This window comes from Cygnus atratus, chromosome 10, assembly GCF_013377495.2.
Source record: "Cygnus atratus isolate AKBS03 ecotype Queensland, Australia chromosome 10, CAtr_DNAZoo_HiC_assembly, whole genome shotgun sequence".
Classification (NCBI taxonomy): Eukaryota; Metazoa; Chordata; class Aves; order Anseriformes; family Anatidae; genus Cygnus; species Cygnus atratus.
In genome coordinates, this window is record NC_066371.1 from 13,779,374 (window position 1) to 13,807,058 (window position 27,685).

The 27,685-nt window shown below is 48.8% G+C and overlaps 2 protein-coding genes across 3 annotated transcripts in view; one reads left to right on the forward strand and one right to left on the reverse strand.

Moving 5' to 3' along the window:
- The window catches only part of MAPKAPK3 (MAPK activated protein kinase 3), a 92,312-nt gene that overhangs the window by 58,481 nt on the left and 6,146 nt on the right, over positions 1-27,685 (reverse strand). Inside the window, exon 1 of one of the 2 annotated variants that reach the window (XM_035547064.2) lies at positions 13,405-13,491. The exons of the other annotated variant lie outside the window; for it this stretch is intronic. The gene's annotated coding sequence lies outside the window, so the exon portion shown is untranslated. Of the gene's footprint in view, positions 1-13,404; positions 13,492-27,685 lie in introns of those variants that run through there. 2 annotated transcript variants of the gene reach the window in all.
- CISH (cytokine inducible SH2 containing protein) lies at positions 1,881-12,365 on the forward strand. Its single transcript, XM_035547063.2, has 3 exons — positions 1,881-2,857; positions 7,392-7,618; positions 8,117-12,365. Exons 1-3 carry the CDS (start codon positions 2,811-2,813, stop codon positions 8,617-8,619), a joined length of 777 nt encoding a protein of 258 aa, XP_035402956.1. The 5' UTR covers positions 1,881-2,810; the 3' UTR covers positions 8,620-12,365.

Consider the following 27,685-nt stretch of genomic DNA (forward strand, 5'->3'; position numbering starts at 1 on the left):
TCCATTTAAATGGGGAATTTATAATGGGGTTTATTATTGCTATTTGCTCCCTCACATGCTGTTTACCTTACAACACAGGTAAGCAAGGGACAGAGATGGCCTTACAGACAGAGGGGCAAATTTCTTTCCGTCTCCCATGTACAAGTTTATAATGAGAGGTAAATCTAGTCCCCAGACACACAGACCTCGCTCTAGAATTATGATTTTGGATGTAATTTTCATTTACACCAATTCTGCAAGATTATGGAAATGTCCAACACCTGAGGGAGCGGCACTGACCGCAGCGAACAGGGGACTCTGGCCGCCTGTCTTCTGCAGCAGGGTTCATCAGTAGATGGTGCTGTTGTGTTGGGAACGTTCCGAAGGGACTAACTGTGGTTCACCATTTCTGGACTTTTTTGCCTCCGTGACTTTGTTGTGAGCTTTCCTTGAAACATTTGATAACCAAGTTCTAACACCCAACAATATTGCTTGTAACTGCTTTTGCCATGTCCTCACTCCTCAAATCTGAAACCTTGGGAGCCACTTACATCAGGATAAACTGGGCGTAAGCAACTCATTTGTTGGAATGGCAACTATTTCTATTCCCTGTGCACAGGTAGCCAGCTGCAGAAGCCCAGGGCACTGGCAAGGCCTGCACACTGTCCTGCCTCCCACCTCAGGCATTCCCATGACACGTAGAACAGCGGTGAGAGGCAAAGTTCTCACGCAGAGCACTGAAAAGAGGCAGAGTGCTGAAGTGCTGCTGAGTACTGACTTCTAGGCGGTCAGTAATATTGATTTTGTAGGTAAAACAGCCCAGGCATTAGCTAGAACCATTTTTTTGAGGTAGGCCCCTAAAATGTTTCCAGTTAAGATGAAAGCTCCCTTCATTAATTCTCATACACATTAGCTGCTTTTTTTTTTTTAATGGTCATCCTTCAGGGCCCTGTGGGACTCATCAAAAGAGCAGCACAGCTTTAGGGCCCACAGGCTCAAAACAAGCAGAAGGCAACGGCCAGGGCAGCCACACGTCTGAGCACCTTTGCTGGGCGAACGCCCGTGTTGCTTCCACGGAGCAGCGCTGGGGCCGCCACATGAGGCTGTGCCACACTCCCAGCACGAGGCTTGTAGCAGGCCGCAGTTAGGTGTGAGGCAGCACGTGCAGGCACGCGTCCCCTGGCAGCCCTCACCCGCTGACCGCCGTGCACAGACAGGCGAGGATGGCCTCCGGCCTGCTGTCCCCTCGCTCCCCCGTGGCTTTACACGTGCCCAGGTGCAGGGTGAGCTGCAGCCTGTGGCGGGAGCAGAAACGAATTGGCCGAGGGGTACCTGCGTGTCGGCACCCCTCGGGGTGCCCTCACCCCTCCGTGAGCAGCTCCCTGCTGCCACAGCGCCCATCACCGACGAAGGGCACGAGTGAAGGGCTGTCAGGGGCCGGAGAGGGGCCGATGCCCACCCAGGAGAAGGCCCTTCTCCCCACAGCCCCGCGCAGCTGGGGCCCAGCGGCGCCACGGCTGCTACCCCTGGCACGTTCCTTCCCACCTCCAGCAGGTGAAGACCTGGCCATTTGTGGCAGGGAAGCAAGGACCGGGTTTGTGTGTAAAACCAACACCTTCAATAACCCCAAATGCACTATTTCCACCACATTTTGCCCGGCCAGCCTCTGCGAGCTCCGGACAGCCCGGGGGGCGGCTGTCTCTCGGCTGCCTTTCCGTGGTTGCCGATTTTCTCGGGGGTTTCGCTAGGCCCAAACCCGGCCCCGCGGGGAGCCCGGAGCGCCCCAGGCCGCCCCACGCCGCGGGAGCCCCCGGCGGGAGGATGAAGAGGCGGCGGCGGCGAGACCGGGCCCGCCCGACGCCGCCGGTGCCCGAAGCCGCCCGGGGGCTGCCGCGGCCCCGCGCATGCGGCGGGCGGGGGCGGCGGCGGCGGCGGCGCCCATTGGCAGCGCCCGGCGCGGCGGCCCCGCGTTCCTGGAAAGTTCTTGGAAATGGATCAAAGGCGTTTCCGCGAACACGCGCCCGGCCCGGCCCGGCCCAACACGGCCCGGCCCAGCCCGGCTCGGCCCAGATCAGCTCAGCTCAGCCCGGCCCCTCTCCTCTCTCCCCGCTCCGCTCCGCGCCCCCCAGCCGCGGCCCCGGCGGTGCCAGCAGCGCGCCCGCTCCGGACGCGGCTATTTATACCTGCCGGGGTGGGCTGGTGGTTTTTTTTTTGTTGTTTTTTCCTTTTTTTTTTTTTTTTTTTTTTTTCGCGTGGCTGATATCGGAAGAGTGATGTGAATACAATGCGATTCCAGGAATCCCTCACTTCCTGGAACAGATTAAAAGGGGCAAACAAAAGATTACTTAGTAGGTTTTTTTTTTCTTTTTTTTTTTTTTTTTTCTCAGAGCTTCATTACTTCTGGAGTCCGTGAAAAAGCAGGCTGCTGCTCTCCCGGCTCTCCTCTCCCATGCATTCGGGGAGAGGCTATTTATTCATACCTATTTATTATTACTTCAGAGCGCTCTGAATATTATTATTTTTTCCTAAAAGACTGCTTTGAAGGAAGATCAGGTCCTCTCCAGACAGACGTAGTCTCCCTTTTCTCTGGTTATTTTTAAAACTTTGCCGTTGCTGGTTTCTGGAAAGCGGCACGAGAACGCGCTCTTTCCCACCGCCCCGCCGAGTCCCCCGCCAGCCCGACGCACGGCCGGGACGCGCCGGCTGCCTCCTCCTGGGAAGCCCGGACCCGAGGCTGGAACGAGCTTGGTCCGTCTGGGAAGCAAAGCAAAAGGAGCCAAGGAGGACGAGAAGGAAGAGGAGAAAGCGTTTGCCACCTTCCTGAAGACTTAATGCTTTTCCCTTGGTCCAGGAGTGACATGATCCTCTGTGTTCAGGGGTAAGATACCTTGGAGCCTTCTTTTAAAAGCTGTGGTGGGATCCTTGTAGGATTCGTAGGTTCCCCGGGGTGGTTTTTCAGCTAGTGTGAGTTGCTGTGTGTGACATTACGATGGGATGGGAACGACTTAGGCTGGCCAAGCACTAAGTTCTGTGTGGGTCCTGTATGTCTGCCTTGTAGGTTCCGTGGCCAAAATCATGCTGCCACGAAGTATTCCTGATTTCTGTGCTTTCTGTTGCTGAAAAGTTACTTGGTATTCACAGTCTTTTGGGGAGTCAAAATCAGTAAAACCCCATGTGCTGTCGGGTGCGGTGTGTGTAGCACCCGCGGGGATGCAGCCCCAGATGGTACGGGTTCTCTGACGCCCTGTGGAAACGAGCCGCTCACGGGAGAACCATCCCCGGAGTTCAGACCTCCATGTCTGCTTCTAAGTAAATATTTCTGCTGAACACACGGTTTCCTTTTTCTATTGCTTTTCTGTGTGGTGTTAAGTGTATGGGCATATATACAGACTTCCCCACACGCAGCACATTGGCAAAATGAAAGCCAGAGGAGGCACATACAGTTACATCACAGAAATATTTGTTCAGTAAAATAGGAAGCAGCAAAGCCCCTTCTCCGGTACCGGGCTCCGGTAGCGGCGTGTCGGCCCTTCAGTGTCCGTACAATCCACTCGGCTCATGGTCACCAGCCTGCGTGAATACCTGGGCTGCAGGAGTCACCCCGCGCTTTCACACACGCTGTGTGTTTGGGAAGTGCCGGCGTTTGCTTCGGTCTGAGCCGAAATGCCAGGGCTGCCCACCCCTCCTGCCCGCAGCGGATTTTCCTCAGAGGCACCGCATTTGCCTTGTCTGCTCTAAATGACTAAAGCATGGGGACTTTTCTGCCACTTTCCCCCCAAATCCGTTCCGTAGACCAACAGAGCTCATGCTTACCAATACTTTCCTACTACTCGAGTGGGTTTTCCTTTGCTCATTTTTGCTCTCATTTTCAGTGTACTGCTGCAGTTCCTACAGCCACGGCAATGGAAATTCATTTTTCAGCTTATGCTTTGTGAAACCCTTATCTGAAGCTTCCCTCCAGGGTTAACGTGCTGGAGCTACTGCTTCCCATCTCCTACCAAGAGCATGTTATGTAGCCAGATGTGTAGATGGCTGTCTCTTAATATCTTCTTTGTGACCATTTATTGCTCCGTTTTCACTGCCCTACAGGATTTCACATATTCCAGACTCCATACTCTCCCTCCTAGTCAGACCAAGCTCCCATGGGAGTTTTGGGACGTGGCTCACAGAAAGCAGAGCAGCTCTCCTCACTTTTTCTTGTACTATTTGTACTGTGCTACAAAGGACTTATCAGCAAAGTAACTGCAAAGCTAACACTAAATGGTATCAGACATATCTATTCTCTTGAACTTTCTTGGCTTTCCAAGGCTTTTTGAAACACTAATTGCCAAAGCACTGGAAGTTCATTTGCTGTTTCTCTCGAGACTCCACACAGCCTACCAGCCAGACCTGCCAAATCTTTTACGTTTGTTTTCCTCCTCATCGCAGCTGTTGTACTAACAATTCACACTGATCTTGCATGTGCCTCTCCTCTACTTTCTTTCTTACGAGTGCTACTTATGTTCAAATACTTACCCTGTCCCTAGTAAAGGGCTGATTTTTTCACATCAGCATACCTTTTTCAACACGTCCTTATGCCAGCAAACTCTTCTTGTCCCTCTTGCAAATGTGCTTTCATCCTGACTGTACCCCTCTCCATAAACGCCGTAGTCAGCCATTACTCCCTGATCCCTCTGCCCTCCCTTTCCTGTGCTTGGAGCTGCTCTGCTAGCTCACAGCAGCAGCTCTTTTTTCTTCAGACTACTTTGAGTCGCTTAAGACACCCACATCTCCTGGTCTGTGTGAATTTTTTATACCTCCTGTGTTCCACCAAGCTTCTTTGCGATTCCTTTTGTAGGGGGGGACAGGGGCAGAAGGCAGGCGCGTGGAAGGAAAATAGGAGCATTAGCATGGTTCTTCCCTGGCTGCGGTGGAAGAATCTCCTCTGGGATTGCCCGGGGCTGGGGTTCCTTCAGCTTCTGGTAGCAGAGAGCATAGGGAAGCCTCCTCACACACATGGGTCCTGCTTCAGAGGGATGACCAGTGGCTCTGGAAAAGAAACCTACTGGAAAATTCACGCAGCCACTGTGTCTTTTGGACACAGACTAGAATTAACGGCTTTCTGCAATGAAACTGGAGTGTATTTCCCCACGTAGCCTTGCTATCTCTCCTGTTCCGTCCCAGTCACCTAGCCAATTCCTAATCGCCTCTCCAAAGTAGGTATATAGAAAGACAAAAAAAAAAGAGCAGTTCCATGCCTGGAACAAGAAAAGCTTTCTTTGTGTGGGAAATCATTTCCCAATGGGTAGGCCAGAAAAACTTTCCAGGCGAAACTAAGTGAAGAGAGCTTTGGAATTTGGCCTGCGGTACGCAGGTTTGGGGGAGAGAGCGGGCAGTGAGGGCTGTGGGACGGGCTCTACCCAACACCTGGCACAGTCGTTGGCAGCTCTGTGAACAGGCGGCGCAAGAGCACGCCTGCGAGATGCTTCCCTGCCAGCAGCCCAGCGTGCCCACCGCGCGGCACAGCGCCGGCTCTCACCGTGGGCTCGGTGCAGGGAGGGACCCGGCCCGTAGCCCTCCCTGCTCCAAACAGGGAAACGGAGAACTGGGAATCTCCTTTCCCCAGGAGCGCAGGTAACATTTGTGAAGACCATCACATTAAGAGGGAGACATCTAAGTATCTTTAAAAATGCAACCCTCATCAGCCACAAACGCAGCTCAGGTGAGACTTAGAAGAGAGCTCAGGTTTCCCAGCAGCTGGTGCCAGGTACAAGAGTGTATTCAGATCCACCGTGCTGCCAAAGCGACTGAAAATGCGGTCCTGGTGGCCAAGGGTGCCTGGTGAAGATAAGGGACAGCACTCACATTTGGCTTCCTACCCATAAATAGAAATTAATACATGAGGATTAAATGCCATGCAGAAGCAGTAGATACCCTGCTTCTGGAACATGGTTTGACACATGGCAAAAAGGAAGAATGTTCTTTTATAAGTACCAGCAGAATAGTGGGGTTTTGCCAGGTATTACATGGGCAAGAGTGTCGGTCTTTGTAGATTCATTTTTACCACTGGTTTACAAAAGCCTTACTCCAAACCTACATGGTTTTATTAGAAACACAGGCTCATGGAGCTGACTGGCTCTCACTCTCAAATCATCATGAAATCATTTTCAGGCTCTATCCAGCCTACTTTTCTCCCAAATCCCTTCTTCTGGTTCCCAGTTCCATCTCTGGGACTTGGCAGTTTGAGGGGGTGCGGTGCAGCTATGATCAGGTGAAGATCAGTTTACAACACTTCTGCATAGGTACCTAAAGCGTATCTGTTTATATAAAGCACAGAGGAGGAGAAGAGGGGAAGGGAAAAGCTTACAACTTTGGAATCTCCTTCCCTCCTCTGCAGCGATGTGGGTGGAGGTGGCTGCCGCCTCTGTAGCCCCCATTGGTTCCTGTGGTGCTGGGACAGCCTCACGCTGAGGACTGTGTTGCATTTCCCTGGAAACTCATCCATCTTTTGTTTTGAGTGTCTGAAAGAATGCCTTAGGCAAGTGAGAGCGTGGGGGATGTAACACAGGACATGCAGCAGAACAGGGCACAAGAAGGCAAAGAGCTTAAAGGAGAAGACAGAGTCTCATGCTTTTGCTCGGGAGCTTGCCTGGGCACGGAGACCTCTGGGGCACCCACCCCTGCCCCCGGAGCTCTGCCTTGCTGCAGAGGAGCACCCGGCACCCACCAGGGCTCCAGGGGCACAAAGCCACTGCCTGCTGTTAGCTACGCTAATGCTTGGGGAGTGCTGCTTGTGGCAGCCCGGCCGTGGCAGAACCTCCTGCTGCTGTAATCCTGCAGGGATCACGGTCGTGCTGAGATCTCCTTTGTGCCCTTGAATGCTAGGTCTGTGAGTGCAGAGGCTTGGTGAGAACAAGTATTCCCGTTATTCTACCAGATCAGCTCACCCTTAGTTCTAAAAGGCACATTTAAGATCGGGTCAACCTTCAGTAGAAAGCGGGTAGGACAAAACCCAGGCTGTTCCCACTTCTGCTTCTAATTATAGTACAGTAAATGACTAATAAACCCAGTGACAGAAAAAGAAATGCTCCGACTTCATAATGATGTAAGCGGAGCTGGAATGCTGCTATGAACCTCATTGCCTCTAAAACTACATACTAAAAGGCAACATCTAAACCATCAGATTTCAAATCAACCTAAATTGCAAGATAGGCCACCTTTTCCAAGGTGAAAGAAGCCAGCGTCTCTCCTTTCTTAGGGCTCTTCTTCAGCTGTGTCATTCTCCCCCTTGCCAGTCTCAGTTTGACACCTAATGGTGCTGAAGATCTGTTTGTAGAACATAACACGCTGTCGCACAACGTAGCACGCTCTGAACAGTCATCGCAACCTCTTTCAAGGCAAGGAAAAATAGCACAGTATGCCCTTCGTTTCAGACCTCATCCTTTGCTGGCGGAGGAGAAGATCAGGCGACTGTCACTCAGGGGCATTGCGGTGGATCTGCCGGAGCAGATCATGCAGCCTCTCCCAGTTACGGCCTTCCAGGAGGAGTCTGCGCCTGCCTTTGCAGCACCGGTTCCAGACAACAACCCACCTCAGACACGAGACCCTGAAGAAGACCTTCTCTGCATTGCGAAAACCTTCTCCTATCTGCGAGAATCTGGTAAGGGCCAGCTCACAAAGCCGTGGGGATAGAGGGGAGCAGGGAGCAGGGAGCCAGCTCCGCGGTCGGAGCTCCAAGAGGGATCTCCTGGTCCCACTCAGATAGAAGCTGGGTCTTGTCACAGGCACAGCTGCCAGTTGTGGGTGCAGCAAGAGTATTTTCATTCTCTGCAAACTCAGCACTTGTCTCATGAAGTAATTTATTACTAGCTTAAGCAAAATCTTTGTCTTTTTTAACTGGATCCAGAGAAAGAATGGAGAAGTCCCTCTCTCTGTAAACTCCCGTAGCTGCAAAAGCACTCACCCCCCACCCAAGCCCCAGCGTGGGTGGGAAACCCTTGGCACTCGACACTGCCATCTTTCCTGATGGTCTTATGAAGTCTGCACCTGGTTACTTTCCAGGCCCTGAACTTAGTAGGCTTCAAGGCCTTCCTAAATGCACCGCCTGTCCTTCGATACGTTCTTTCCCTAACAAGTTCTTTGTGGGATGCTTTTCCAGGTTGGTACTGGGGATCCATCACAGCCAGTGAGGCCAAGCAGCATCTCCAAAAGATGCCGGAGGGCACCTTCCTGGTGCGGGACAGCACCCACCCCAGCTACCTGTTCACACTCTCTGTCAAGACAAATCGAGGTCCCACCAACGTGCGCATCGAGTACACTGACAGCAAGTTCCGGCTGGACTCAAACTACTTGTCCAAACCTCGTATCCTGGCCTTCCCAGACGTGGTCAGTCTTATCCAGCATTACGTCATGTCCTGCACAACGGAAAGCAAGACCGAGGCTCCCTACCCGCCTCCGTCTCCTCTACCTCCCATGCAGAAAGAGATGGCAGCAGCAGCAGTACACTTGAAACTCATCCGGCCGCTGGGCCGCAAAGACAACATCCCCAGCCTGCAGCACCTGTGCCGGCTACGGATTAACAAGTCCACGGCTGCAGTGGACCAGCTCCCTCTGCCCAGGCGGATGGGGGACTATTTGAAGCAATACCCTTTCCAGCTCTGAAGCATGGCCACTGCGTCTCAGGCACGACAGACAGGAGCAGAAATGAGAGAACTCTGACGTGTCCTTGTCCCGCTACCGCGCGGCATCAACTGGGCATGGCAAAGAGCTGATGATCAGCAGAGACTGCATCCATCTTTCCTCTCCCCTTCTCTCTACATCCATTCCAGCACCAGGGAGGAGTTGGTTGTTTCAGTGAACAGTGGGACACAATCCAAGCTCTGAACCTCAGGCCGCGCAGACAGCGGCTGTGAGAAAGTGCTGTAGGCATGTGCACACTACTTGAATTTCAGAGTTGCTGTGACCCCAGAGATGTTAACCTTGTTATTTTCGCTATTTATTTCCATGGCAGTTTCTCTCCTCATGGTATTTTAAAAGCACCTTTTACTTTATTGTTTTTTTTGTTTTGTTTTGTTTCTTTTTCTTTTGTGGAATTAGAGATAGATTAAGGATTCCCAGACAACTGGCAGCCAAAAATCTGTGGGAATTTGGATTTGGATTTACATCCAAACAGTACATGTTTGAGCCTGTCTTTTAACAGGTCACCAGAGTCCACATCCAAGCTCCCACAGACTTGTCGGCTATGCAGGATTCAGATGATTGCATCTAGACCCACCTCTACATTGTAAAAAATATTTTCTTTCTTAGCTACAGGGGGCTGGGTATCGTAACCTCAAAGCACATCAGTAGCAGCTTGTGTACCTCCCAAAGATGCATGCTGGGTCATAGTTTGGGGAGGGGAGGCTTCTTGGAGGAAGCCTTTCTTCCTTGAGGACTCGAAGCAGAGATTCTGGGTGCTGAGCTTGGGCCAGGGAGCACTCATCCCATTTTTCCATCCTCTCCATCTCAAAAGGAAGTTTGTGACAAAACATTTAGAAACAAGTAATCAGAAAGCCAACTTTCTTATTTGCAGGCAGAAGGATTTGGTTTCAGAGCACTCTGCATTTGGCTCATGTCCCTGATACTGCCCTTTCCTCGTGAGACATGGGGCAAGAAGGTCTTCTTGACCAGGGGTTCAGAGACAGCTCTGCTGAGCTGCACCGGTGACACACAGCTTCAGGATATTTATTTATTTATTTCCGGGGGGAGAACAAGTTACACGCACCTCAGCAGAAAGAGCTGTCCTTCCTCTCTGCGAACACAATGCCAGACTGCCAGCTGCTCTGCTTCTGCCAGCATTATTCACAAGCCATGTGGCTTCAATCAGAGCGATGTTCTAGCACACACTGGAAACCACAATTTAACTTCTCTCTCTGCCAAGGTCCAGACCTCTCTTCTCCCTTTCTCAGACTTGCATGTTTGTTATCTTTAAACAGATTTTTTCGCTCTGGGCTTAATTCTCATACCCCATCCTTTTCACACCCCTGCAAATGAAGCACAATGGCTCTCCCTTGCTCTTTTATGGATAGGAGGGACAAAGAGCAGATGGGACCTGCCCCAAAACAAGCACAGAGAGGTTGCCCCTTCTCCTTCATTTGCATGATCCTATTACCTCCCCAGGCTGTAGGAGCCAATCCATGCCACTGAATGAGAGTAGAGAGGGGAACAGACAAGACTAGAGAAATTATCCTTTGGTTTATTTTGCTCCCAAGACCCCATGCCTTTGTGAGGCATGAACTGATTGAAGGATTCCTCGTTCGTCCCTCCGTGGGACTCTCTCTCTAAGGCTCTGTAACTCAGAGGAGACAAATCCCAGCTGTACCTGAGGACTGAGAGAGGAGGTGAGGAACGATGGGACAGTGACCCAGGGGACAAGCTTAAATGGTGGGTGGAGTTCCTTCCACCCTAAGTCAAGGCTGCCCAAAGGAACAAGATGGCCTGATGTGCATAGTCAGTGCCCTTTTTCCACCCCCTTTCCTCCCATTTATACGAGTTTGTGCTCTTGCAAGCTTTGTTTTTGATACTTCGATGATTGACAGCGTGTGATGTCAGGTTTGCTTTTTATTGTATCCTTCCCCCTTGCCCCATATGGCAGCAACCCTGAGAACGCACTGAATGAGAACTTAAAAGACAAAACAAAACACTTTTTAAAATAATATATAACATAAACCACTGAAAAGGCTTCCTTTTATCCAAACACCTCTATCTGCCTGAGGACACTGGGAACAAGGAAACCACCGCTCTTCAAGGAGCAGCAGTGATCTCAGGAAGCCCGCATGGCTTGGCCACAGCCTTGGTATCTGCAGCATGTTAAAACTCAGTTTGAGAATTGTACAGCAGGAAAGGGCAAGTAGTTCAGCTCTATCAAACTTCCCTCCTACTTGATTTTTCCTCTGCTGGGGGTAATGAGGAAATCAAGCTTGCAGGTTTGACCTTGTTGCCCCAGGAGAGTCCGGCCAGGACGGCAGAAGCACATGAAGAGAATGAATGCCTGGTTAATCCACCAGCAGGACAGTGCAGGGGCTAAGCTGAAGGCTGTAAGCTCATCTGGGCAGGGACCACCTCTGTTGTATGTTTGTACCGCATCTAGCACAATAGGGTTCTCTAGGTGCTACTGCAATACAAAGAATAAACAATACAGTTACTCCAAAAAGTCAGTTTCTTCTATCTTGAGACAGTTTGTTAAAAAATCATTTGACTTGGATTTTAAATAAACATTTTAAATATATTTTAAAGCCAATCGATGTAAAAGTCTTTGGTAAAATCCTGATGGATGAATTCATTTGCTAGTCACAAAAATCCTCCCCAAGAAGACTGGGCAAAATCTTGACCATTTTTTTCCAAACAAGACACAAAAACCCTCATCAAAAAGAAAAGCCCTTCAGATACTGGGAGAGTTAACACCAAAATCAACAGCAGTGTGGGCCTCATTTCTACTGCACACAGACGAGCAGAGGCGGACCCCGAGTCCCAAGTTACCAAGGGACGAAGGAACATTTTTTAAAGATGTACAAAAACACAGGAACGCTTTTTGTATTGCTTCTGTGTGCCATAGAAAACCATTACAATCTAGGGGAAAGGAGATGGAACGTAACTGGAAGTTTGGCAATTTGTTTACAGCAGGCTTGACGTTGGCCCCAAAGAAAAATTCTGCTCATGGTCATGTTGAAAGAGGGGCTCAGCAAGCGCAGACCATGCGTTGGATGGGAGACTCATGGCATCAGCTTTTTGCCCACGTTCTGGGCAAAGGTTTGGCCATGTTTTGGCCATGCTGGGCCTCGGTCTCTCCCTGTGGGCAGGGACTGGGGAGCTGGTCTGCCCTGTGGTGGCCCAGGGGCACAGAGGCCACCCCACCTGCCTGGCACTGCCAGACGGAGGATGTGTGCTGAGGCAGCCCTGCTGCCATGCTGTGCCCCACACTTGCCCCTCCGCACTCCTTGCCCAGGAGAGATGCCCATGCCACAACCCCCCCGCCTGCCAGGGGCAAGGCACGGTGTGCTCTCAGCCAGTGCAAACAATAAAACGTGCTCAGGAAAAAAAAGAAAATCTCACTTAGCCCCTCTCCATCATTCTCCCGTTCTGAATCCACCGGTTTCAAAGTTCAAGCTATTGCTTTAACGTATTCCCGATGCACGTGCTGTCCTTCCCGGGCTGGTTGTGGGGCTGGCCTCATCAGCAACCATTGTTTCCAGACCCTCATCATCGCACACTGACCAGGAAATGCTGGCAAACGGAATATCCTGCTTGGGTTTAAGTCATTAAACAAAAACAATCATGTCCCTCTAGCTTTTACGGGAAATGTGGAAAGTGAGGTAGAGGGGGGAGAAAAAAAACAAAGTGGAAAAATGAAAACAAAAGGAACGAAAAGCTGCACCCCACTTTTAAAGGGAACTTGGAAAACCCCAGAAAACACTGAAAAGAAAGATGCAGCATTGCTGATACATTATTAAGTAATTTATTCGTTCCTTAGCTGGGCTAAACTACATATATGAAACCCTAGCTACATCTATGAACCCCTGCTGCTCCCTTTCCACAGGTTCAAGGAAAAAATGATGGGCATGAGTCAAGCCCATACAGAACAGCAATCACACGTGGTTTTACTGCATCGCCTGTTATCTTAACAACTCCCACTCCTGCATCTTCAGCACATTTTGTTAAAGCAAACAGATTCATTTTCTGAGAACTCCTGTGCCAAACCTCCGTGCAGACTGAACTGATTTTTACCGTTGAGTTGCACACCTCTGGAAATAGGGACATTCGTGGAAATGCAGACTGACCTTTATAGTCACTGAAGTACAGCCGCGACACCTCTCCCAGCAGCGCCTGCATGGTGTGCTCAGCCACTGCAGGACAGTTTGGTTGAATTCTCTCTTGTTTTGCAGTTTCTGACTACAGATAGGCACGGGGATGTGGAGCCCTCACTGAGAGCCTGAAAAGCGGACTGATAGGACAGGGAATAGAAATCCCAGTCCATGACTGAAACCATGCTACCATGGCTCGCTGCCAGAGCAGCAATACCCTGCAGTTCGTCAGGCACATATGGTAACGTTTTCGGTCTTAAATAATCAGCTTTCTGAATCAGCAACACATGCAAGGGAAAAATAACCCCCTCACATGCACATGTTCCTAGCCTCTCAAATGTACTGAAATCCCGTTCCTCTCCTGAGATCCTCTCAAGAGCACGACTTCCCTTTATACAGGCCAGGTGAACCAGCAGAAAACCGAAGTGAATCAGCAGTGTAATTCATTCTCTTACGACAGACATGGTCAGGCGCTTTAAACCAGTCAAACTAATACAAGGCACTTCCAGTCCAAATTCCATTGTCAGTCTCGTCTGTTATCTATGAAATTACAAGAATTATAATCAAAATTAACTGGACAATGTATGTACGGCTCTTCCGCTCTCACCAATCATTTTCTCATGTTCAAATCTGTCAAAAGCCACTTAGTCACAGTCCTCTTCTGTCTCTCCCAAACGACTGCTGAAACACTTGCAATCCTCATGGAAATGCACTGTCCTCATCCCCACCCCTATGGCCATCAGCATCTGAGGGTCTGCAGCATGGGGTACAGCACTCGCTGGTAAAGGTGGGCCGGAGCAACTCTGGATGCCAGGCAACATCTTCCAGCTCACTCAGTCCTAGCAGTATCTTCACAACACAGACGTCTCATTTTCAGTGAACCCCTCCCATCCTCCATATGAAAATGAAAGAAAAAAATCACAAGACTAGGCAGCTCCATATGAAATAAACTAGCCTGCTTCAAGAGATCTGCCCTGTCCTTGGGCAGAAATACTCATCCTTTTGGCTTTTTGTGTTTGCAGCAACCTAGTATTGAATTTCTAAGAGGGAGTACTGGAGAACCCAGTCCTACCAGCCTTGCCTAACGGCATGACAGCAAGGAGAGGGCTGTGCAGTCATTAAGTGCATTGATAACGCATTGAGACTCAGACTCATTTCCTTTGAGACATGTCAATTTTCCACCCACACCCAGTCCTGCCTATATATATATTTTTTTTAATAAGCACGTGTGCCAGAGTGTGAGGGAGCAGGAATGCATGGAGGCTAATACTGTTTCATGTGAACCCGATTTCGATCTTCCACTTAGCTTGCTGTGAAGCACAGCGATCGCGTGGCTTGTGCTATGTGCTGTGCCAGCAAATAAGGAGAGTGGCCTTTGGGAGCAGGCGTAATGCTGCAACATCAGTCAGACATCCATCGTCACCTCTGCTATACATCAAAAAACAAGCTTGAAGAAAAATGACAAACTGGGCCAAGGAATAAAATTAGCTTAGAGGCTTTCACTAGTGGCATCACGTAGATTGATGAGTGCATACAAACATACTCTTCTGAATTTTAGCAAGAATTAGGTTTTTGTTTATTTCTTTGAAAAAATATTATATTGTTTGGAGGAGGTTATTGGCAGGCAAAATATACACCTGACAGAAGAAAAATCATTCTAACAGTTTCACCATTAGCCTGGGCAATAAACTTCAAAAGGAAACTATGAAGAAGGTTCCTATAGGGAAACCATGGTTTGGATTTTACATAATAACTTAACAGTTCATGTAATAATTTGGAGGGCTTTTTGATTAGGAAAGAGAAAGGAATACAACAAAACCTCAGAACTTCAGCTAACATTCATTAAAGATGAAGATGAGACTTGACGAAAAAGAAATTTTACTGCAAACTACTGGTGGCCTAGTCCTCACAATTTCCTTTTAATCACACAGTATTGGTCACAGCTGGAGAAGGGCTGCTGGGCTCCAGGTCAGCTCCACATGGAGCTGGTCCTTGCATCCCTACACAATCACCATCTCAGCAGTTTAAGCACAGAAAAGACCAGCTACCAGAGAAAGCAGCCTGCCCCAGCAGAGTAAAGGATGCAGTTAGAATTGCTTCCAGTCCGACAGACCTTTCTAGGTTTGCAGAAAAGGGTTTTCCTTTTGGGATCAGGAACTACTCTCACCCTTTTTCTCCTCTTTCTCAGCCCTTACTGGCAAGGTTTTTTCCTGAAGTGACATTACTTCCTAACTGTGGTATAACTGCACGTTGCAGCAGCTCAAATTTGAGTTGCAAACATGAATATGATGGCAGTTGTAAAAATGGTTATTTAAGAGAGCACTTTATCTATAGAGGAAAGGCATTTGCTTTATTGTACCCCATGCAACTACAGTAACAATGAAAACTTCAAATAATACTGACTACTGCAGCATTAGAATGTCCAAACATATAATCAGAGACTTGGTATTTCTGAAAAACTTCTGATATAAATACGCCAGATGGAAGGACAAAGATGAGCTGGTCAACCAAAAATCGGTGGCGGAGCTCAGCCAGGACTTGAGTTTCTTGGACTCCAGCCTGGCAGCCTGCGTAACTCCATCATGTGATTGCCTTGATCTGGAAGGTACTGCAGCTTTCCTGATTGCAGCTGTTGCAGCAGCACTGCTCGTACTGACACAGCCTTGCCTGTGAAACCTGCAAAACAAAACGGGCTAAATCCAGGTTCACTTCCCATTGAGTGTGATGGGAGTTCACTTACTTCAGGGCTGAATTTGGTCCATTTAATATTCCAGGCTTTACAAGCAAGGATTTTATCCTTGGTGTAATTCTGACATGAATCTGGCATTAGAAGAAAGTATTGTACAGAAAACTAAAATGCTGAAGCGCAGCTTGTCATACAAGAAAAGCCTTCTTTCACACACCGCCCCACCAGTATAAATCCCAGCCTGGGCATTTCTTCATTGAAAGCAGAAAGCAAGCTCATTGTACAAATAAATTGTGGCTTCTCTTGAATTCACCTCCAACTACAACTACACCACTCCGTACATTTGCAATGCCAGTTTGGGATGTAACCATCGGTCCATGGAAAACCAGGCAAATCCTGACTGATCTCAGCAAATTCATTTCACAGGGGCTAAAACCGAGCTTTCAGTGATGACAGCTCCTAAAAACAATAGCTCTGGGTTATGTTCGTGACAAAGAGACAGCAAGACACAGTGCTAAGCTCCAGGGGTGACCGTGCCCATGCCATGCCATGCCACCCCACGCCACCCCACCCCACCCCATCATTTCTTGCTGTTTGCTCTTTACAGGCACACTCATCATGAGCCAGCAAAGAAAAGATTTAATAGCTGATCAGAAAGACTGCATATGCTTTAATGTCAGGACTTTCTCTTCCTCAGAACAGCAATACAGTTTGAAATCTAGTTTACAGAAGGCAGAGCTGTGTTTATACTTGTCAGAGTTACCCAACTTGGCAACAACTCTTCCCATCATGCAAATGTCATAGCAGTCATTGACAAACACTCCAGAGGCAGAGTTCAAAACACTACCTCCAAGCCTGTAAATATGAAGAAACATGTTGTACAGTGCACATGCTATGTGTTTGCACTTGTCTGAAATGGTTAAGTAGTCATAAAAGACACTTTAAGATTAAAATGTAATTCTGAAAAAGCCTAAAACATTACTTAACATTATTTCCAGGGAACTTTGTTGAAAATCTCTGCAACATTTTGAAAATACCTCCTCCACTTCTAAGCCTTTGGTTTTGGAATACTACTTAATTCTTCTAAGGCACTTTGGAATTCACCCTTCTTTAATTCCTTTCGCCCCAACCCTGTGCTATGAAACCATCTTGGCTGAGAGGTGCTGGGCAACATTTTGGGAAAAACTTGTGCCACGTAGCCCCGCAGAACTGCTGGGTCAGCTTGGGGCTGAGCAGACCGCATATGGGGCCAATATGGGGCCTCTGTCTGGCTCATTCCTTTCCTAGAATACAGACTGAAGGCTTCCCTGTGCATGCAGAACTTTTTCCTGCTGATCAAATCCTCAGTAGCGAGGAACGGGGTTGCTGTGACCTGCCAGGCTGCTGACTCAGGGGGATGCACAAACAGCTGTTCCAAGCAAGAGCATGCAAATGTCATAACACCTCAGTGCTCCGGATACTGAAAGCTAGCAGGCAGGAAGAGTTTGGTCATTAAGCTAGTGGGGAAACACTTTGCTGCAGGAATCATTGATTCTGGTACAAAGCAAATAGCTGCATTTTTCACTTTCCAGCTAGACCACGTAGATGACACAAACCAGACTGTCTTGCCACCTCTCACACTGCCTGTTACTCAGTTCTGCTCACCTCTCTTCATCCTCACCATTTTCTGTCTGAGCTCCTGGTGCGCCTGCAGGCTGCCCATAACCCGCAGCTCGGCTCAGGGCTCGGGCAGGCGTGTGCCCGTGCTCTGCCAGGCAGCACTGCAGGCAGGGACGCCAGCTCCGTGCAGTCCCTCCTGCTCGGGGCAGCAGGGGAAGGCTGTTCTTTGCCACATCCCTCAGCTTGCTACTGCCTGCCTGTATAGCACAGCCTGTCTTACGTGGTAAGGCGAGCATGTAGTACACAGAACAGTGCAAATCTGGCATGCAGCTGAAAACAAAACAGCTCACATTAGTGTCACAAGTCCCTTGCATGGCACGGAGTTGTGTAGCCAGTGAAAATGTTACATGCTGGCTTCTGTTTGTTTCTGAACGTTGAATATATTAGCAGATTTTGACAGAAAAAATGCCTTGAACATCATGTTGGCATGAGTTCTTCACACAAACAATAATCATGGTTTCAAAGGGAGGGTCCGTCACAACTACTGGGAGGGGAAATACGCCTTTCAATTTTGGATGGGAAGAGAGGTGACTTCAGAGGGAGATGGCCCACTATAACAGACAACCCCTGCCCCACGTTATCAATCCAGACCTACTTGAGTAATAAACAATAAAAATAAATACATTATCTTGCTTATGCTTCTTACCCCATTGGCAGGAGGCAACGAGCAGGCATTTTGAATGTTAAATGTGTAGTTTATTTGTATTTTCCTTTTGTCCTGTTATCACTCTAATGATCACCTCCTCTGTCAAAGTTCTTCTTCAGGCATTAGCTGATAGAAGAGCAACACTCCTGTCAATGAGCTCCTCAAGCCAAAGACAATTGGTTTCCTGTGAGCCAAAACATTATCTTCTTGTACTTGGGGCAAGGAAAAGAGGTACCTGTCAAAGAGGCTGTTTCTTAATTCTCTCTTCCCACTCCCACAGCAGCAGCAACTAGCATCCCTCTTCTGCCTATTACTTAGGTGGAACTAAAACCCCAAAGGCTTACAGTAAATAATATACATCCTACAGTGAGCCCTATACCCAGCATCATTAATTCTTCCAGGAGCAGAAGCTGAAAGCTCTCAAAATTCTCTCTGAAGTTATTGACAAAACAAATTATTTAATGAAAAGTGTTACATGACATTGGTTGATTCTAGGTAGCCAGCTATCTCATGTGATGACCCAACAAATACGAGATGATGTAGCCAGCTGAGGTCAACACTCCTCATAGGGTTTACCTTGACCAACCACAGATATAAATATGTCCAGTGCCTTGCTGTTCCAGTATGTTTGCTTTCTAAGGTGGGCACCTCAAAAGACAATATCTCAGGAAAACAAAGTATAAAGGAATTGATTTATTTTACACTTGCCCTCAAGCACTACTATGGCTGATATAATCACTACAGCAGTGTTGTTTTGGATGGAGTTGCTTATTAAAGCCTGCAGAAGAAGCACTCCAAATTATGCCAGGGAACACTAATTTTTTCACGTACCTTTTGCCTTGTAGAGATGGTATTTTGACACAAAGAGAGTTGGAATTAAATGAGATTTACAAGTTGTGGCATAAACCAGAGGAAAAGGGGAATAAAACAGGCCCTTTACCATCTCTGTCGCTAAGGCATTCAAGCCAGTTGGAACCATTGCCAAAGAAAGAGCGCAGCTCTTTATAGAAGGCACCCCAAAATCACGTGTCCATGGGGGTGGGGGTGACAGAACCCCAGCAATCATGTACTGCTCACGTAGGCTCATCTTCCATGCCCAGTTTCTGAACCTTAGGATCAGTATGTATGCTGAGGTGTTGGCAGGGATCTCTTCTGTCCTGGCTCAGTTAACAACCAACAAGAAATGTGTTTTGAAGCCTTTCTCCACAGACACAGACTTCTTAGCTTGCTCTCTACTCTAAAAAGAATGGTGGCTGTGTTACTCTAACAGCAACAAAGAAAAGCATAGGGGTACAGGCATACTAGCAAACCTGCACATAGTCAAAGCAATAAAGTCAGAAGAGCAAAATGAAAAGACATCAGCAATCTGCAAAGAAAAGTCTCTGGATTAAAAATAAAATGAAATTTGATTATTGACTTTATGAATTCTACCAACTTGGTTTTTTTTTTACAGCTGTAGAGCAGCTGCAGTTTCTCTCGAACAATGTGCACCTCCAGGGAACAGAACGAAAATGGGCAAATAAGAAACATTTCCTCCTTTGTTCTTCTGGGGCAGAGAGATGTCAGGGCTCTGCGTGTCCTCTCTGCAGCTGCCTCAAGCATCCTGCGGGGAGACAGAAACCAAAAGGCTGAGGACGCAAGGACTGAATGTGCATCTCCTCTGTGCTACTTGACAGAAGTGTCTGGATGAGCTGCATTTTCGTGTCATTCCTTCTTTCTGCTCCCAGTACTGGTGATCTGCTTCCACATCATCAGAAAATATCTGAGTGATACAGAACTAACAGTGGCGACCAGCCTGACCTTGAGACACACAAAGGGAGCTACAAAACTCAGCAGCTGAGGACAGAGTGGGACTATTAAAGTCACTTCAAAACCTACACAGTTACCAAGTAACAATTTAACATTTGCTTTAAAATGACAGCTTTCCCTGCAGAAAGTAGGTCATTTCTTCAGCATCAAATTCAAAACAGACAGACCATAGCTGTGTTCATTTAAACCAGTTACTCTGGTTATCAGGAAGCTCCCATTGCTATCTTAAGCTAAAAGTAACCCTCTGCACTTCATCCAAAACCCTGTGAGACGGAGGATGTGCTCCGATCTATCCTTTGCCCCCATGATGGATGATGCAGGGCTATGTTGGCGCTCCAGGTCCGGTCAGTGGATTTCGTGCCATGGCACGGGGTGAAGGGTGCCCACAGGTGGCCTGGGGAGGACGGTGTGGGTCAGGCGTCCCCCCATTCTCACTGCAGCAGGAGCTCAGACCAAAAGCCTCAGCTGGAAGCCTCCTGCAGAGCCCCAGCCTCACTTCTGGCCAGGAGCGTCCTTTATGAGCAGTGGGCAAAACGCCCATCATCAAAATGAATGCGGCTCTACCCAAGCCTGAAGGGTCTCCTACGGTGCAGTTTATAAACAACATCAAAAACAGTTCTGGAGAAACCAGCACACAAAGGGGCTGGTGTCCGGCACCGCCGCGGTGAGGACAAACTGATGCAAGTGACCTCAGCGTGGGGAAAGGCAGGCCCAAAGCCATTCTGTACAAAGGCGACGTGCTGGTGCCCGCTGCAGCGCAGCCGCAGACCCAGGTGCGAAGGGCTTGCTGGCGGCCCGAGCTCCCCCCTGCCCAGCGCGGCCAGGAAGGGACAAGTCCACCAGCGCGGCAGGGCAATGAGAGAGCGCGCGAGTGGCTCAGCTCAATCTTTTCTCTTGTCCCTGGGGGAATCCCCATGCAGAGGAAAAAAACACGTCGCTAAGCCTGGCTTTACAAGCTCAGGAAGCAAAGCCGTCTCTTGGGCTCGTAACCACACAAGGTCTTCCCTCGCTCCTTTCCCTCTCAGCTGAAAAATGCTCAGGAGAGACCTCTTGTCCGCTGGCCGCACCCCACGTTTTCGTTCCCTGCCATGCGGGTTTGCAGCCCGCAGCGCGTGCAGTGAATCACAACTGCTCTTTGGGAACTCGGCCGGGTGCAGCAGGTGCGGCGAAACATTAAAATACCCAAGCAGGCCTGACTCCTCTCATCTGCTAATGAGCTTTTCATGGAAAGTTGGATTCTGTTACTATTAACACCTTAGCTACACCCTTCTTAGGGCAAACACGTATTCCACCCTGTGTTTGGTCGACAGAAGATGACTAAGATGATTTGTTTGGAAAGAAACCAGCTACAAAAGAGCATTTCCCTCCTGCTGTCTTCATACAACATATCTGATTAGTTTCACTTCCCTGAGCTGTTAAATGTCAAGTACCTTTGTTATGTGTATACTTTTTTTGAGTCTCCAGAGCTTGTTGCAGCAGACCAAAGGAGCTTGGGAGGAGAATGTTTTAATTGTGCTCAACCTGCTCCACTTAAAAAAGTATTTTTTTTCCTCCTTTGAAAGGTGCAGTAATATTTTGTAACTGAGGTTCCGTATTTTGGACTTGATCTTCCTCTTGTTTTCTTTCCAGGGCAATAGTTTGGCATGCTCTAAGTCTGGCAGCACCTGCAGGAGCGCAGCAGAACCCTGCCAGACCACCCCAGGTCCCTCACGGTTCTGGTCTCGGTTTCAGGCATGGGGCAATTAAATCATTTCAGCGAGTCACTATGTTACATAAAACTGACTGTGAGCTGCAGAGGACTGGTGCTGCACAGCAGTCACAGCCTCTGTGGAAGATACGGACAGCAGCGAGCACACCATAAATCCACGCGCTGCCTTAGGGCACGGGCTTCTTGATACAGACCCACTCCCGAGGTCCAGGGGGCTGAAGCTGTAGGCTCCAAGAGTTTGCTGCCTTCCTGCTGCCCTGCACGTGGCGACCATGACCTGCTCTCATGCAAAGCACGTGCACATGTTTCCCTGTACAGTGGTTTCAGTTTGAGAGCGCTGAATCAGGAGCACCTTTCCCTGCTTGCTCACATACCGGGCTGCACACCCAGAGGAAACTCTTCTTTGCACTCAGGACCAAGCAAGCTAGGGTGGAAAGAAACTTCTAGATCTTTCATTTCCACTGCTGTTTTATTTCCAGATTGCAACATAGGCAGATCTTTCATTGAATGTTAATTCCTTTAGGCCCCTACTGTAAGGACTGCAGACGTATGTTCCCTTCTTCCCTGAATGCCCTCAAACACTAGGCTGAAGACATGCGGTTCAGACAAAAGAAGATACAGGCTTGAAGCAGCTCTGCAAATACCAGAGTGTTTGCAGGATAACAATGATCCAGAAAGATAATAATGGGCCCTGTCACCAGATCAGCACTGAGGTACAAGTTGAGGAACAGACCAAATTGCAGCTATGAAAACTGCAATTCAAGGTTTGTTTCCTTAAAAGCAGGGAGGCAAGTACACTACAAGTAAAATAGTGAAAGAAAACATCATACAAATGGGAGTGTGATGTAGAAATAAAAATCTATTATGTAAGGTGTGGATAAGTCCTCTGCTGAGCATTTGGGCCTCCAGAAATAACACGGATGTTGACGGCACCTGCAGGGTGCCCTCTGGCACACAGAGAAGTGCAGGATGGCATGGTGCCCTCACCAAGCACGATGCCGCAGAAGCATGAAGACCCTACTGCTGAATGATGTGGTCAAAGCTGTGTGCAGCGCTCTCTCTCCCTCCATGTCTCAGTGAGGCTGCAGAAAGGAACGGAACTGAGCTCTTAAAACCATCCAGTCTCAGTCAGCCCTCCCCCAGACTGTCGGTTTCTGCGGAAAGCCCATTGCTCCCTGGGGTCATTTTTATTGCACTTCAGCTCTTCCAGGAACTCAGACATGCTGACAGCAGTCCCTCCTCTGCCAGGCACCCAATCAGAGTGCCGAGGGAGGTTTTTCTAAGGAAGCTAATTGAACACGTTTTATTAAAGGAAAAGAAAAATGGAAAAAACAAACAAACAAAAAAAAAAACACAAAAAACAAAAAACACCTTTGCTCTATGGGCAAATTCTGTGAAACACAGAAAACCCAGGGGGAAGATGCTAGGCACAGGATCAGCTGGAAATGTTGTTCAGGGAGCCAGACGACGCTGCTGATGAAATTTCCCTGGTGTCTGGAAAGGACATCAAGAGCCACGCCTGCACCTCATGCCTTGTCAGCCCTTGCCTTGGGTTGTGGATCAAGGCCTGCAGAAGCAGCAGGACGGCAGTTTTACTCACTTTTCAGTGTGAGCTGCGGGGCAAAAAATGACTCAGAATTCACCACGTGACAGGAATCGCTCTCCACTACGCACACGCACACCCATTAGCAGTGATTAGCACTCTACGGCGGTAGATGTAAGGCCACGGACGCACGGAGAACATGCGCAACTCACAGAGCAACCCCTCTTCCTGCTGCACCAAGGTTCTGAAATGGAGCCCCGGAGTTTACAAGGTCACAGAGCGCTGCAAGGTTGGGAGAGTTACGCTTTGGTTACCTAGAAAGCCTGAGGGGATACACAAGATGATCCCTCCAATATTTCCACTCCCACCTAATCAGGGGAGGAGGTGGAAGCACGGCAATATCTACGAAGGCAGCAGAGCACGCTTGGGAAGGCACTCACCTAGGCTCCAGCGCTGGCCAGGATCTTGCAAGCTCAGGAGGATGGGGTCCAGCAGAGAGCTGCGCTGCTCCCAGGCCGGCAGTGCTATGGCCGTGCACAGAACGGACACAGACCGGCTCTGGCTTCAGCATCTCTGCAGTGTGACCTGTCACTGCCTGTGAACGTTTCTCTGGATGTCAGGAAGAGCAGAGATCGCTCACTGCTGTACGTCCCGCTTACGTAAAGATGGAGCAGCGGGAAGCAAGCTTTGAAACCTCATACACGCTGTAACTCTGAAAGCAATGGCAAGATACATAGAAGAACAGTGACATACCACAGTTATTTACAGCGATTGGCTTTCTACAGGGTTTTCATCTCAGGTTTTCTAAAGGCTTTATGAAAATGTGCCAAATTCAGCATAGGTGTTAATTTTATCACGGCTAACTTATCCTTAATCTACATTTTGATGCACAAGTCACTAAGGGATATACAGGAGTTACTTCATACATCTCCATCCCACAAAACAAAGGCAGCAATTCATTATTAAGCAGCACCTCCAAACTGCAGTTTGGAACTGGGAGTAAGGAAGTGTTCACAGGTAATTTAGGGAAATGAAAGGGATTATCCATGAACGTAGGCCAGACAGGATGCAAACACAGTTGCACACATTTTTACAATCTACTGCCTTGGCCTCTTTGCCTCTAAGTGCATCTCTCTCTCCCATCTGAACAGATGATCTCTGATCCTGTGCAACGTGAAGCAGGCACAACTTGAAAGGCCAACAATCATTAAGTCAAGAGATGGATAGGGTTGAGATCTCCAATGTCTCCCTGATACCTTCTATTTATGAGAGTAAATTCACACTCAAGTGGGTTTAACTACTGGTTCACAAATTCTATCGAATTCTTCCAGCAGTCACAGCTAGAAAAAAAAGCCAAATACTTCTGAGCAGGAATCACTACAGACAGACCACTGCAGATGTGTCTGGTCTCTCTGGGAAGACCTAGGAGCAGGGAAGCAGAGCACGGTACAGATAGAATCACAGAATCACTGGGATTGGAAGAGACCTCCAAGGTCATCTGGTCCAACCATCACCCTAACACCAGTGTCACCCACTAAACCATGTCCCTAAGGACCATGTCCAACCTTTCCTTAAACACCCCCAGGGACGGTGACTCCACCACCTCCCTGGGCAACCCGTCCCAATGCCTGACCACTCTTTCTGAGAAGAAATGTCTCCTCATCTCCAATCTGAACCTCCCCTGGCACAACTTGAGGCCATTCCCTCTAGTCCTATCACTAGTTACCTGTGAGAAGAGGCCGACCCCCAGCTCCCCACACCTTCCTTTCTGGTAGCTGCAGAGAGCAATGAGGTCTCCCCTGAGCCTCCTCTTCTCCAGACTAAACACTCCCAGTGCCCTCAGCCCCTCCCCATGGGACTTGTGTCCCAGGCCCTTCACCAGCTTCGTAGCCCTTCTCTAGACACGCTCCAGGGCCTCGATGTCCTCCTTGTAGTGAGAGGCCCAAAGCTGAACACAGCACTCGAGATGCGGCCTCACCAGAGCAGAGTAGAGGGGGACGATCACCTCCCTGGCCCTGCTGGCTGCACTATTCCTGACACAAGCCAGGATGCTGTTGGCCTTCTTGGCCCCCTGGGCACACTGCTGGCTCATGTCCAGGTGAGCATCAACCAGCACCCCCAGATCCTTTTCCTCTGCACAGCCTTCCAGCCACTCTGCCCCCAGCCTGTAGCGCTGCATGGGGTTGTTGTGGCCAAAGTGCAGGACCCGGCACTTGGCCTTGTTGAACCTCATCCCATTGGCCTCTGCCCATCGACCCATCCTGTCCAGGTCCCTCTGCAGGGCCTTCCTACCCTGCGGCAGATCGACACTTCCACCCAGCTTGGTGTTGTCTGCAGGTTTACTGAGGGTGCACTCAATTCCCTCATCCAAGTCATCAATAAAGATATTAAAGAGGACGGGCCCCAACACCGACCCCTGGGGAACACCACCAGTGACCGGTCACCAGCTGGATTTCACTCTGTTCACCATCACTCTCTGGGCCTGGCTGTGCAGCCAGTTTTTAACCCAGCAAAGTGTGTACCTGTCCAAGTTATGGGATGCCATCTTCTCCGGGAGAATGCTGTGGGGAGACCATGCCAAAGGCCTTGCTAAGGTGTAGGTAGACTACATCAACAGGCTTTCCCTCCTCCATCAGGTGGGTGACCCGGTCATAGCAGATCCCCCAGCTGCAAGGGCTGCAGGCGACACCACAGCGCTGGGTAGGCTCTCAGCTCCGGTCTGTGTGCAGCGTAGCTGCCGGTTGTTGGAGCACCACGAGGCCCTCCTGCTGCTTGCATCCTGCACTTCCAGCTGTGGGGTAAGTGGGGCATGTGCCAACCCAGGTTGGACCTCCCCACTGTGATTCACTGTTTTCACGGATGGTTTGCACAGCCATCGAGCTGCTCCAACTTCCCCTTCAGACTGAGAAGCACCAATAAGTACAACTGCTAACGCTTTACTCTAGGATGTTGTGTTGCTCCTAAAACTCCCACCTGTCTGCATTCCCTCCAACCTCCTCCCAGATAGTCTCATACAGCAGGAGAAAAAACTAACAAATGAGAAGGCAAACAAATAGGGAGAGATATGCAGGAGGGAATAACTACATTGGCACAAGACCATGTTGCAACCATATGGTGCTGTGAATGCCTTCAGAAGCTTCCCATCCACTGCTGAGCGAGCAATCTGCACAAGCTTTCCCCAAGCCCCACCTGAGAGCCAGATTGCAAGGAAAAGCCTCTTCTAATGATACTGCTAATTTCAGATCGGAGAGACGTTTCCTATGGCTAAAGAAACGGGGATCCTCATGCCTTCTGCACTCTTCTTAGGTCACTGCAAAGAGACAGGCACAGGTTTAAACATTATGCTGCAAGTATTCCTGTTTCTTTCCAGCTGCTCCAAGCTCCCCGCTGCACCAGTGCCTGCTATCTGCCTGCAGGTTGCATGGAGTCCAGCAAGCAGGATTTTCCACTGCAACTATAGGGATGACAACATGGCACAGAGAACACCCAGAAGGAGGAAGGGTAAAAGCTGCTGTACACTAGGAGCCAAAAGAGCATGTGGCATAATTCAGTTAGCCAAAGTGACATGGATAGCCAGTCCAAGTTGCAGAGGATGCAGCCATGCTCAGTTTCTCAATCCCCGGAACTGCTTATCACTTGCAAAGGACCTTGCAAGCGCTCAAGCAGGAAATAACTATGCATTTAACATCTGGGAGAGGGTTTTTTTCATTAACAGGATAAAGGAAGTATTACAGCAAAATGTGTGTGTGTCTAGGGAGGGGTAGGATCCATTTAATTTAGGATACCAGTTTCCCATAAGAAAAGCAAGCTCATCATCTCCCTGCACCTTCAGATTAGGTAACAAATTCATAGCAAGTTAACTCATTGATAGTTTCTCTGAGGGACCATAGCACAGGTTGTTTGAAAGCTGCCAGCCAGAAAAGTTAAATCTGGTTTCACCTCTGGGAGACGCACATAGTAAATAAGTTGTGTGCAAACTTTCTTAAAAGGAAAGTAAATAGTAAACCACCCAGGTTGGATGAGGCCCTGGACAACCTGATCTAGCGTGTGGCTAGATCACACAGTGGCAGTGGGTTGGAACTAGATGATCTTTAAGGTCCCTTTCAACCCAAGCCATTCTATGATTCTATGAAATGTAACAATGGGTTGACCAAGAATCCTTCAAACAAAAAGTGAATTGTTCTACCTCTCTACTGCTCATCTGCAACAGCAACAAGAAGCATTCAGTTTTTTAAAACAACACCACTTGTACCTTGGAGGTAACATCTAAAATGTGGGTTCTAGCCACATAAGCAGCAGCAGCTGACATTGCATTTAACTAATAATGTAATAATGTCATGTGGCACCTGCATCTATTTGTGCCAGTGAGAGTAATGGAAAGAGAGAAACAATAAAGATAAGTATATATCTACTTGGTATGGAATTTCTTGGCTTCCCTCAGCTCCATCCTGTCTCTTTGCTGTAGCAAAGCAACAAGTCACAAAATCAAGGAGTCCAGTCTTAAACACGTGCCTGCATCCAAAAGACTATTTGGTGAAGGAGGGAGAAATGGAGTCATGAAAGAAAAGGCTACTTACTCTGTTCTAGCTATGTTCAGGCACAGTGAGGGCACCCTAAAAGGCCAGGGAATAACTCCATTAAAGCAGGGTACCTACAGATGACCCAAATATGCTGCTCCCCCCATCCCTCGAGGCTTACCACTGGAAGAAAACCAAAAAGAAACAGAACCTGCTAGGAGAGAAAGGAAGGTTCCAGGTGAAGAGTCTACAGGCAGTCTTTGAAAGATGGCTGGTAAGTGTGTGCACTCTCATTTCCAGCAGAGCCTGCATCAACCATG

What these genes read in the sequence shown, in the direction of transcription:
- CISH (XM_035547063.2), top strand. Translation starts at nt 2,811, where the DNA reads ATGCTTTTCCCTTGGTCCAGGAGTGACATGATCCTCTGTGTTCAGGG. An exon ending in ATGATCCTCTGTGTTCAGGG is followed by an intron (nt 2,858 to 7,391) that starts GTAAGATACCTT and finishes CCTTCGTTTCAG; the next exon opens with ACCTCATCCTTTGCTGGCGG. An exon ending in CTCCTATCTGCGAGAATCTG is followed by an intron (nt 7,619 to 8,116) that starts GTAAGGGCCAGC and finishes ATGCTTTTCCAG; the next exon opens with GTTGGTACTGGGGATCCATC.